The sequence below is a fragment of the Coturnix japonica genome, chromosome 5 (assembly GCF_054131305.1).
Source record: "Coturnix japonica strain WE chromosome 5, WE-NBRP24, whole genome shotgun sequence".
Lineage (NCBI taxonomy): Eukaryota > Metazoa > Chordata > Aves > Galliformes > Phasianidae > Coturnix > Coturnix japonica.
The window spans coordinates 14,188,908-14,202,093 of NC_140667.1; the positions used below are offsets into that span (position 1 = coordinate 14,188,908).

Here is a 13,186-nt window from a genome sequence, read left to right on the forward strand (position 1 = left end):
GAAAAAGGCACATGAAGTGCAACAGAAAGTTTCTATGACCAAACACCATGTGTTCAGATATCAGTTCACAAAAGTTTATGTTGACATTTCTGTGTCCTGTTATTTTGTTTTTCTGTCACTAACTTGACCTTCAAAGACTTATCAAGGAAAACACATGTTTATGAGTATAAAAACCAAATTCATACTATTCAGTTATTTCCCACAAATTACACTAAAAACATGTAAGAATATAAAAAACACTTAAAGGGCAAAAATACAATCAACACAACACTTTTAAGCGATTTGTTTATTTTTTGGTTTACAAACAAAGGCACCCAATATTTCTGTTTGTCTTATAAAAGCTCACAGATTTAGCATTTGTTTCTGAACATCTGTTCCTACAGCAGAAAAACATAACAGGAAAATATAATTTTTCCTGGTCCCAAATTTAAATACCTGTAACTTAAGTGATCACGTTGTTTCAATTGCTCTTCCTATTTAACCAATTGGAATACCTCCTGTCATTTGCTATTCAGTACAGTGAATCCAGCTTCCTGTATCAAAACAAAGTTCCAGTCTATTTCTGACCAACATTTATTACGTGCAAACACTGAAGAACTGCAATAGAACAGGGTCCTGATATGGAAAGAAAACAGTACGTTCAGATAGAATTTCACAGACTGACCACAGGAAGCAACGTAAGTAACGTAATATATGTGACACTAAATCTATCATCAATTAAATAGGATGACTGATGAGTTTAAGATACCAATAGTCAACAGATAACCATGGACTCCAAAGAGGAAAAAAAGCTGAGTTTCTAAACTGTTAAATGTTTAAAGAGTAGAGGTGAAGTATCCTTTTCTCCAGTTATATATTCAACAGAACAGACTCCTAAGCAGTTATGGACCAGAAATAATCAATTCATTGGCTTCACAGTTTGCATTATTAACAAATCAATTTGAAAAGTATCACATGTAGTAATGACTATAAGGAACAATTTTTTAAGTGAATTGTTGCACAGAAATTATTTTTGGAATATAATGTACTTGTCTTTTTGCAAACTTCAGTCACATGCCAACATGAGATGAAGACATCATTGGATTGTAGGCACCTCTGAAAAAAGTCTACAGTGCAGGAATGCTTAAGCATATTTTCAGGTCTAGTAAGATGCTTGGAGAGGTAACTAAAAGTGTAATACACCTAATGCATTTGTTGAAGTGTAACATCTTCAGTCACAGAAGCCATAATTTATTTTCAGCCACAGTAAGAGGTCTCTCACACAAGGTGTGGTCCTAGACCATTTAGGCTTTCCATCACTAGCATTATACATATATTTATATACACATAGAGATCATTTTAAAAAGGAATTACAGCCTAACTACTTACTACAGAATACTTAGCTTCAACAAGGAAGCCATTTTCTTTTCAAAATGAGATATACACCTGCATGAAAGGTGCTCTCCTTAAAGTAAGGAGTTTCCACAAGAATAGCAAAATAACTTCTTTACATACTTAATTCAAATAGGACAACTACCAAGGGCAAGTATAATTTAGCTCTTGTGTAATTAAGTCATTATTTCTTTTCTTCAAGCAGATTCAAGAACATATTAACATATGGTATAAACTGATTTTAATGAAAAAGCACTGGGCAAGGGTGCTGGTCAGTGCATCAGTAAGTGGAGAGCTGCATTGTTCTTAAATAAAGCTCTAGGTGAGCAAAATTTCAAGGGATCTTTACTTATTGCCTTAAACAGGAATAGAGACTTTTCTTACAACTTGCTATTTTGATGAGTTTATATTTGATGAGTTTTACCTACCAGAATGAATTAAATGCAGAAAAACCCTTTCTTGTATTTAAACCTAATAATTCAAACTATATCATAGGAGATCAGTTAAGATACTTCCATTCTGAAGCACGATGCATCTTGCTTTGCTTGCCCAGCAAAACAAAGGTCTTTATTGGGGCAGAAACGAGAAAGTGTGCTTAGGCAACGGTGTTATCCATGCATGGAACTTCATAGCTTACAGACTGCAAGAGCTTTTCATTCATGAAGCATTCAGTAAGACTATGCAAAGATCTACAAACACGTATATCTCAACAAAAGCCTAGAGTTTGTCCAACTACAGTTACCAGTACTATAAATAACTATCAAGCATAATAAACTCTTTTCAAATACATTTACCCTTTTGAGTCAAAACTGTAACAATCAAGTGCTGGCTCTGTGTTACCAACAACAACAACAAAAAAAAAGGACGGTCAATGATCACTTTTTCCCCCCTCAGGGCTACATTCCTTTTATCTATTCAATGATAGGATCGATTCAGCTTTCAGAAAAGCAAACTAGTCATGCTGACAAAGTCAAGTAAGATGGGGCCAATTTTGAGCAAAAAACTGAATCACTCCAAAAAACGAGATCGCACACAAGGCCTTTCAGTAACAGTTCTCTTTGAGAAGAGAAGAAGTGGCAAAAAGACAATAGTTTTTCCAGGATATCCACCAGCATTTATACACTTCAGCAACTGTAAATCCCTTTGCAATTTAGCAGGATTTCAAATAAATAGGTCTACAATAACTAGCAAATCTTAAATCAATATTTACTTCTCTCAATGTGGAATAAAAATAAAATTATGTTAAGGCAGATTTAAATCAAAAGTGTCCCAAACTGCACAGTTATGTTGGTCGGTGGTCTAAAATGTTCTGCCCGGGTTAAAAAGTAGAATACTTGCCTAAGGTCAGTTCAGCCTGGCACTTGACCATTTTATTTTCTCTGTTTTCAGGAAGATATATAACTAACTTTACATATACCGTACTATGTATTTTGCACTCCAATTTAAAATAAAACTATGCTTTTACAAAATGTGAGATGAATACACGTAACAGATTTTGTGTAGTTAGACCGCTATATGCATAGATGCCCTACTGCTAAATTCTTGTTCTTCAGTATCTCATAGTACTGGAGGCTCTGAAGTAGGAGAGGAACTTGTAGCACAGACTAACCACAAAGTACCAGATATTTCTTGCCATTTGTGATCTTGCAATAAAGATGCGCCAAATCAGGATCACAAGAATCGTATTGAATCCATAGCGTATATTCCTTAACCTAAGAAGGAAAAAGAAAAAGAAAACATAAGAGCCATGATACAGCGGACTAAGGGGGGAAAAAAAAATAAAATTCAACAATTTAATTTGTTCATCTACTCATCTCAAGATACACTATTACAGACATAACTTAGAGCAATTGGGTTTTTTCAATAGTCTCACGTGTAAACATTGAAGCTCCAGAATAAATGAGAATTGGCACAAACTTCACTGAAAAATGAGTCACCTTTTTGATTCAGTAAACCGTGACAATCCATACTTTTAAGGCAGCCCTAAGAACATACATAACTGTACAGGCATACTGGGGCTTATTACACCCAGGCCTTACTCTACATAGCTTAACTGTAGAAAAATAGTCTAGTCTTCCACATTACATAAGTTAAATAAAATATTAAAAAAAAACACAAAAAACACAAAAAAACCACTTCTATACCTGAGGAAGTACTCTACTCAGTTTCCTAGAGAAGCCAGTTTCCTTAGGTTGCCATATCTTGTCAGTAATGAAAATAGACTTCTCAACTCTAGATTAGCTAGAGCTTAGTGCTAAATGGTAACAAAAGAACTATAATACCTTGAACTAAAGATAAGCTAAAATCTAACTCTCATGCAAATTTAATCTTTTTATAAACAGAACTGGGATGGTAAGATGCCACTCCAAAACTATTTTCTCATGTTATTTTGGTATGATTCTTTGTACAAAGAACGGTACCCACATATCTCCAGCACACTTCTGAATGGCATTTAAATCCAAATTTCCCACAATAATCTGCCTGCAAATGTGACATTCACAATTATAACATACCTGAACTAAAATGACTATTTATCATGAATTCAGATTAGCACATTGCTATGCTACATGTGGCCTTTACAGCCATCTCATAGGATAATGCAGGCAAGTTTGGCTAAAATTCTCAACACTGAAATCATCCCTGTCAATTTCTTTTTCAGAAGACCATCTAAAAGAAAAAAGTCTGTCTATGCCAATGAAGTTCTGAATAGTAACAACACACTCTAAGTGGAAGAGTTAAGTCACAGATAAGAGGCTAAGAGATGTTCCATCTCCAAGGAACATCAAAGTTTTCTGTCCTGGAGTAGAACCCTCACATGCTTATTTGTCTGCTTTGAGAGAACACGTTCCCAAATGAAGCACTGATTGTCATGCTAAACCTCTGGTTGTGCAAGCCATTCTGATCTTGTTTAACTGTGTTGTTTTTTTTTTTTAAACCTCCCAAAATGGATTCTTATTAAAATCAGAAATCTAAATTACACAGTATACACTAGCAATTGGAACTACAGCCATAATGCCAGACATACTGAAATTACTAGTAGTAAGAACAATGCAAAAGCAACAAATGAAGGAAGAAAAAACTATAGACTATTTCAGACAACTGAACTAGGACAGAACTAACCTGGCAGACCTATACAGGAGATACAAAAGCTAAGTCGTGAAATTGAAATGTAAAACTTGATGTGGAAAGCAGAAATGCAGGAAAACAAACTAAAACCATGAAAATGAATCCTTACTTATTTAAATGTTTCCTAGCAGCAGGGAGGCCAGACATTTCTTCATTCAGCACATATTTCTTCGTTCCCATACAGTAGTTTTCCATGTATTCTGCCCAATGTAGTTGTCGAACATCAAAATTAAAAGTCTGCATAAAACAAAAGCTTTCACTGTTAATTGCCATAAAAAAAAAACCAACCCAAAAAGCCATTTTTGATAAAAATAAAAAATGAAGACAGTTTATCTTCTTCCTTAACCCTTTTCTTAGTCCCTTCGTCTGGTATATTTATCAAGGAGCGCTTTCAGTCACACCACAAATGAAAAGATTTAAATACACAGCTGTCTTGCCAAGGTATGAAAGATGTACACTGAAGTTGCTACTGGTTTGAAACACACACAACAAAGAAGTCCAACATAACCTACCTCCTGTTCCTCAGAAAAAGTGATAGTGCTAATAAAAGCTTTTTTATTCATGGTGTACTCAAGCCGAACAGCTCAGTCACATGGTTGATACATAGAGCAAGACCTGATCATAAGATCAAGTCACCCTAAAAATCTTTTCTATCATGCCTTCTGCCACGAGTCCTGCCCTTTGTAATCTCTCATCACACTGTTTATTCAGCTAATAAGACAAACATATAGACAACTTGGTACATCCAAAAGGATGTGGCACGAATCTCCAGAAACAATTCAGGACCGTGTTCTATTCTGCATTACAGTAAGCGGTATTACCAATTTATTTCATCTAAAACCAGTAAATCTGCATTTCATTTTCAGTTCTGACATTCACATCACACAGCTACTTGCCTTTTTGTCTTCAGGGCTTAGTTGATTCATCAGCATAGTCATATTTTCAGTATTCCAGATCCAAGAATTGCTTGTAAAGTATTCTAAGAATACCATGGCCTTATGCAGACGTGTTATTGTTTTCATCATCCTACAGTCCAAGGAATGGAATGTACAGTTACAGCAATAAACATGAGTTCAAACAAGAAAAACAAAGCAGAATATAGTAAGCTTTATTACCCTCTAACCCCATTCCTCTACATTAAAGTCTTAACACATTGAAGTATCTCAAAAACAAGAAAAAAAACCCCCGTAATATAACATTTAATGCTTTTCACTTCAGCATAAATTAACAATTTAACTTGCAAGTATTTAAAACTGAGTTGCATAGTGCAGAGCACACACCACGTAACAAGGAAGAAAGTTCCCCTAGTCCTCTGGCACACTATGCAAGACCATGTCTTTAACAAAACTGATTTATTATGGTCAATACAAGATCAATTATTAGAATAATCAGAAATTCAACTTTTCACCTTAACCCCTACAGCTTCCACAGCAAAGGGACAGACCACAGCAGATCCTGCTACTTAGGCGATCAGTTCTAGGTTACTTTGAAAGATGCAGAAATACCTTCCATTATGCTTTATTACACAGACTACAATTCTGCAAGAATGTAACTTGGAGTACAGAGAAACAATGTTATAAGGATCAATTTAGGCAAGTTTCCCTTTAATCAGAGTATATAAAGTAAACCCAAAAAGTGAGCTATTTAATCTCATGTGAAAGTCTTGCCCAGATGTAAATGCAGGAACTTTCCAAGTATTATAGAGGTAACTTAATTTTATAAAGTAGTTAGTATTCATATAACCAAATGCTACTGCATTTCTGCTTTGGGTACTTGAGGTATTTCCATCAGACAGAACTGCTTCCTTATAGCAGGACACACTGGTCATTTTAAGCAGAGAGAGTAGTAGTATGGAAAACGCAAAGAAAGCAGAACAACCCAGCAATAACAGGAAATGACTTTCTGAAATTAAGCTTTGTTCAAAAGAACTACCAGCAACAATAAAAATGACCTTTTTTTTTTATTATTTTTTCCTCTGAAAGTTGCCTAAGTGCATTCATACTTATTGGACAGATACAGCATATTCTCAGAAAGTCATCTGACCAATATATTTTGCATTACATGACTAAAAATTAATGGCTGGTATCTCACTTCGAAGTGGATATTAATACTGCCTCTGTTTGATTTTAATGAAATGGACTAATAAAAACAGAGATGATTGAAAAAAACAGAGCATATCTGATATACAAAAAGCATAAACACCTTTCCAATATAATTTGCGCTCCCACAAAGTGCTCAACAGTGTAAATGAAAGTCTGAATAGATAAATGTAGATTTGGAGTTTGATGCAGGCCAGACATTGTTTTTATCCCTTTCTAAGAGCATGGAATCTACCTGCTTACATGTATGTTATAACATATAGCAAAGCTAGTTAAAGAAATACATATACACAGCTTAGGCAGCCAAAGAAGATTCTTTTACCTCATCTCTCTTACACTGAACTTAGTGACTGACCACAGAATCAGCTGATGATTCACATCACCAGTGGAAAACCGTTCCTTTTCTTTGTAGGGTTAGTTTTGCGTTACATCAGCCAAAACAAATGTCTCTATGTTTTCTTAAATGCCACATCTGACAAGAGGGAAGTGGCAGGAGCATGCGGCTAAGGGATGGCAGAAGACCAGCCTCCTCAGTAACAGCTTGTTAACTCACACTAAACCAACAAGAAACACCTTATTTAAAAAAAAATAAATTAAAAAAAAAAAAAAAAGAAGAAAAAAAACCTTTTACATTCAAACCTGTCAGTAACGTGTGTAATCTAGTGGATGCCTGAGTAGTTCTAAGCAAACTATGGTTTTTGGTAAAGTTATCTTAAAACTTGAACAGCACCATAATTCTCCTGCAAATAGGAACATATGGATAACTGAAAGAAGAATGTGCAAAATACTTAATGGAACTTTCAGCCTGAGGTTTCAAAAATACAGTTCATAGGTTGTTCCACAGAGAACAATTAGCAACAATTCCTTGATATCAAAACTAAGTAACCATGGACAAGGTTTCATATATCTTTAAGTTTTGAAGTTTAAGATTAACTGGAATTCTTCCACTTCTAGCAGCTCTCATTCCTGAAAGTGCACAGTTTTTCTTCAAAGTCTTCCCAAAAGGCAGTGACTATGTCAAGGGTAGTTTGTGTTAAGTTTAATAAGCTTTAATTAAAATTCTGTCTTTATACCTTCCCACATTCATCAGCTCCAGTTTCTCTTTAGCCTTCTAAATAATAGCAGAAAATGAACAGATGGAAAAATCCCTCAATTACAGCTGTAACATTGCTGTATTCTTCCAGTCTAATTGGAAAGATCTTTGTCTGTTTTCAAGTGCTCAAGTATATCAAACATAACAAGCCTTTTATAAGGTTCTGCTGTGATAAACACTATGCAACATTACAAAGTTACAAGCATAAACTATGCCTTATTTTGAAGTTCATTAGACAACAAATAAGCTTTGCTATGCAAAAAGTACACACAGCAAGCAACAACACTACAGAACTTGGACAGTGAGGCCTCTTACCACCATTTATATAACTACACGGTACTACAGAAAAACCTTCAATAGCCTACAAGATTAAATCCTCACTATGCCACTCCGTCCTTAATGTACTTTTAACACCTGCAAAATTTGGAAAGAACATTGCATGCATTTTTTCCCATTATTTTCCTTCACTGTTGTTATTACAACTGTTAAATAAATACAAGAATGTTTCACTGGAAGCAAAAGCAATTACCAAAAAATATTTCCTTTCTCACTACAAACTGCTCCCACAAGTACTACATGCAAGACTTCAAGAGGCCAAGTCTTCAAAAAAAGGAAACTCATACAACAATCTGTTTGTTGAGGGTTTTTTTTGTAACTTTTTAATTACTATCAGCATAATCCTTTAGTTACAAGTGGTCATAGGTCCAATCTAGTTCTACTTCCTAAGCATCTCTCATTCAGAGATAGTAAAATACCCTGACAGCATGGCAACAGTGCAGTTCAACCTATACACTAATTTTGTTAGTTTTTTCTACATGGTATGCAATAAATCTCTCAGAAGTGAACAGAGAGAGAGTAGGCTACGGGCCATGTGAAGTCAATTTAGTTAGTCAGATCTGCTTGTGCCAATTTTATCAGTTTTTGGTTGGTTTTTTTTTTTACTATACAGTCAAATCATTCATGCTAAATCATTGTGGATGAAGGTCACACTTGAGATTAAGCTAGCCCTTCCTTGCTTTGCACTATAAAAAGTACTGCTTCTTCAAAAGCATTATAACAAATTCGACAATCCCCAGTTGTGTTTCCAAGGCTTAAAAGGTTTCCTAGTGCATGTCACCTGGTAATTAAAACCAGAAGTCAATGAGACACAAGGAGCACAACAGCAGAAGTACACTCCCATGCCATTGTTATCTCCAATGTGCTACTTAAAGCAGGCTTCAAAATACTGAGAGCCAAAAAATGAGAGGAAAAAAAAAAAAACCTGAACAAGAACAGAGATCTGGCTCCACATTGTCTGCTATTTAATAAGGCAAGAAGCCCATTAGGACTTAAAACTGCATGTCTCCTTTTCATCTAAGTAAGTTTCCCTACACCGTTCCTTAAAACAGGCTCTCATTTAAAAAAAAAAAAAAAAAAAAAAGAAACAAACACTGTATCATTCAACTTAGATTCCTTTAAACATACTGGGTATTAAACTTAAAAGCTTTTTCTCCAAGCAACCGAATTAAACTTTACAGACTTTTATTTAGTTGAACATATTTCTTCCCCACAAGTTCGAGATCCGGTGTACGGTAGGAGGCCTGCCCACCTACAACTATACTAAACTAACTAGCAGAGCTCGCTAATACTTCACAGGCAGGAAGAAACACTTCTAATGTCAACAAATGTACTAGTACTGATTAAGGCTCTAAATCATGCGTTTGGCATCCAAATAAGAACTCCAGGAGGAACAAAAAACAAGACTCAATATTTCAACATTACAACTGTAGAAGTGATCTAAATAATGTGTTAATATTTATTGCCTTGTTTTACTTAAAAGGATCTGAGTTACGATCCCACTGGTTAAACACTGACAACATTCTAGCAGTATTATTTCCTGTACGTATGACAGCAGGTTGGTTTTTATAGCAATTATTTTCAGCAAGTGATGAAATCTTCCAATCTTTTGGGCACTCACTATGAATTACTCAACACACTGATATCACAAAAGAATCAAAACAGCTGAAAACTCACGCTTAAAGTCTTCATTTGATCTGTAGAGTTTAAATACCTTTTCAACACAGGGAGCTTACTATACGGGCACAGCCTCCATCACTACTGCAGCTGTTTTACACCACTGAATAGGCTTGGAACAACAGAATCCACAGCAGCTTAGAAGTTTTCTCCTAAAAACCACTTATGTGGCTTGCTTTTATTTTTGCCAATGCTAAATCTATTATATAATTTTTCCCCTCCTAAGACAGACCTAGACTACAGACAATGAAAGAATACTCACTTGTCTTAACACACTGTCACCACAGTGGAGATTTTAGAGTCTGAAGACAAATACTTTTGAAAACATAATATATACAGTGAGTTAAGATCATATGGCTTGACAAATCTGAAACAAATTGCAGTGACGTCGTATATTTCTTCTATGTAGTCTAGGTTGGCCTGTTTAGCAGAATTATGCAATTTTCACCACTGCAGAAGTTAGCCAGCTGGTAGTTACTATAAACTGAATGGAACGTTGAGATGATACAAAGCATACCAGATCAGGCTGTATCATATACAGGAATAACTCAACAGTTATTAGTGATCTCCCTTCCATTTTCAGTTTATAACAGCAACAACAATCCTAATACCAACCACTTTCCAGAGTGGAAACGCAGTCGATGGATTGTTATTGCTCGTAGTTAGTAAATCTGGACAGGACCCATGCCAAATCCTCTTCATAAGTCTCCACCACCTTACCAACAAGACACTTCTAGCCCTGTCCTTCTTACCATGGCTTACGACCTGTCAATTTGAGCAACACATCATACGAAAATGCAGGCAGTATATGGCGAACTGCAGTCCGATACTGATGTAAAAGGGGATTGGAACAAAAGACAACGCTAGGGTGCCTTATTGCACCATCTAATGGATTTGTCTTGTAATTCAAATATAGGTGGTGTGCTGTAGGAAAAAATAAGGATCAACATATTTTTAATACTTATAATTTAGGAACCAACATTTGCTATATTTTATATTCTTTTTGCCTTCACTAATCAACCCCCCACCAAAGAAAATATTCAACAAAACACCCTCGTTTTTGCTAGGAAGTATAAAACTCACTTCAAATTCAATGACCTATTCTCAGAGACAGAGGGGGGAAAAAAAAGCTGAGTTTTAGTCACAAAGCATTCAGGAGAAGAAAAAAAAAATGAATATACATCATCACACTGCAAGCATAGCTGTGTTTAAAAGTCAGAGGAACAGATAAGACAGAGCTAGTCATCATTACCTTGGACTTCTTCCAGTAATCCTGAGGTAGATATCATACAGGAATGCTGGGGCCTTATGGCTTACAGCAATCCAGTAATGATATAAAAGGTGATTGGAAGTTAGATTTACATTGGGCCGTCTGAAGGCCTGTTCGAGAGGATTCCTCTTGAAAGTAGAAATTACATGGTATTCTGAGAAAGAAAAGTTGCGTAATAGCTTTGATAGTAACCATGTAAAATTCAATGGTTTTCAAAGTATATCACAGTGTACAATACCTACTTTAGCGTGCCATTCAAATTACCACCCTAGCTCTTCTACAAATCACAAAAACCAAAACAGTTATGCTTTTAACCTAAGATACTGCTAAACTGGTTCATGTTACATCAAGAGGTCTTTCACGCTTTTACCTTCAGTAGTATTTTACTGTAGCTTCTCTCTTTCTGTTCCTCTTCCCTACACAATGAGTTGATTTCAAGAGTTCAGTTAATTATATAGCATGTAAAGCTATTTAAATATTCTTCTGTATTTCATAAAGGCTATTCTAGACTTCTATAAGAATACTTTTAAAAAATAGGCTGATGATCAGGCAAACATCTCAAGCACATTTCAAATTACACTTTTTACAGGTTGACACATTCAATCTTTTCATGAAACGCTGTTAGGATTGGACTTTGAGAAACTGAAATTTGACACCTGAAAATTCAGTGCATGGTGGACATGCACATCCCTTAACAGTTATCTTGAAGTTCACTTGGTCTTTGTAATTGTCTCCTGTAATATTACGTTGTTGCTTATAGAGCATAACACTCCATTAAATTTAGAATACAAATGAAGTCAGCTATTTTCCAAGTTGAGCTGAAGCAATAAGGTTTATAAACATAGGTAAATAAAAATGGACAAAAGTGAGTAAAAGCATGAAGAAAGTAGTCAAGAGAAATAATTTAAGTAATTTAGATTTAAGTAATTAAGATAAAGAGGGGAAAAAAAATAAACTAACCTTAGGAATTCTGTTTCTAAAAACTGTAGAGCTAACAAGAGTTTAGCAAGGTAAACTGGCTGGCATGGTATTTACAATAAGAACCACTACAGGGTTCTTGGCACATGGGTTACATTTTAGTCAAAACATCTGAGCTGAAAATAGGTGCCCATGCTTCCTTAAAGAGGTCTTCCCCTCTGCAGAGGTAATCTCACATAACCATCAGATGAATAAAACAGCCCTAAAAAAATAGCTGAAGCTAGAAACAAGGAGCTTCAAGTGCAAAACTATTATCATACCTCTCAATTATGGAGCTGCACAAAATACTTCTAATTTTGTTCTAAATTTGAACTATTAACCCACATATTTACAGTGAGGTTGACATTAAATCCACAGTCGCTACTTCTCTCAGCAGTGCTTTTCTTTGTGTACTACTCACACTCCACAGATAATATTGCGGCAGCATCAAGCATGCACACAAAAAACTACCAGTTCTCCTATTCTTTAAACAGTTGGATTTTAAAAATAAGAAATTTTGAAAAACATGCAAAACGTAACAGCAGTGCTACGAGACTAAAAAAAGCATAATGCACTGCAAAACTGAGAGGTATGGCTGCTATACTAGTTTCAACAACAAAAGGGCAACATGACATACTAATTACACACTCTTTACCCCCACTTGATCTTACTTTTCTACTAAAGCTTATAAAAAAGAAACACAGCATACCAACTTCACTCCAGTGGAAAGGGTTGGTGCCACCTGTTGTACAGTTATATACCATGATATTTCTTGGTCTGGAAGGGGGGAAAAAAAAAGTTAGAGAACAAATAAGTTTTTATAAAGGCAGATGAGAGAGGAGGAAAAAAACCAACAGAGATCATACCCAAAGTTAACCTTGCTCTTAGTAACTTAAATAATGTAAAATAAATTGTTAGCCTCATATTAGGTTTTTTGCTTCCTATATTCCTCCAGTATTTAAATACCTATAACTAACATGTGTGTAAACAACTTTTTTCCCCCATCACAGAACACTTCATCTAATTACTGTGAATTTCAGTGGTCACAACAAGGTTCAGGAAGAATTACTTAAGTATAGGTTATACAGTAGTATCATAGGTGTTATCTTCCCCTCCATTATGAAGTGCTAGCCATTGCCTTAAGTTACATACTGATGGACTAATGCTGTTAGAATCTCAAAGCCCTTTATCCTGTGGGAACAGCAGAACACTGATTAAATATCAAAATTATTAGTATCCTCACTTCAGAACACTTGT

General features: G+C 35.3%; 1 protein-coding gene across 6 annotated transcripts in view; it reads right to left on the minus strand.

Annotated features, from left to right (window-relative positions):
* Window positions 1-271: 271 nt before the first annotated feature.
* Window positions 272-13,186, minus strand: part of FAR1 (fatty acyl-CoA reductase 1) — a 69,593-nt gene continuing 56,678 nt past the window's right edge. For 4 of the 6 annotated variants that reach the window (XM_085550107.1, XM_015863939.3, XM_015863938.3 and 1 more), the window contains 5 exons: window positions 12,639-12,706; window positions 10,955-11,126; window positions 5,394-5,523; window positions 4,607-4,734; window positions 272-3,083 (listed from right to left, as the gene is read on the minus strand). In XM_085550107.1, the coding sequence (XP_085406233.1) occupies window positions 2,921-3,083; window positions 4,607-4,734; window positions 5,394-5,523; window positions 10,955-11,126; window positions 12,639-12,706 (661 nt within the window). In that variant the 3' untranslated portion in view covers window positions 272-2,920. Of the gene's footprint in view, window positions 3,084-4,606; window positions 4,735-5,393; window positions 5,524-6,621; window positions 10,627-10,954; window positions 11,127-12,638; window positions 12,707-13,186 lie in introns of those variants that run through there. The other 2 variants (XM_085550110.1, XM_085550108.1) reach the window with 1 other exon arrangement.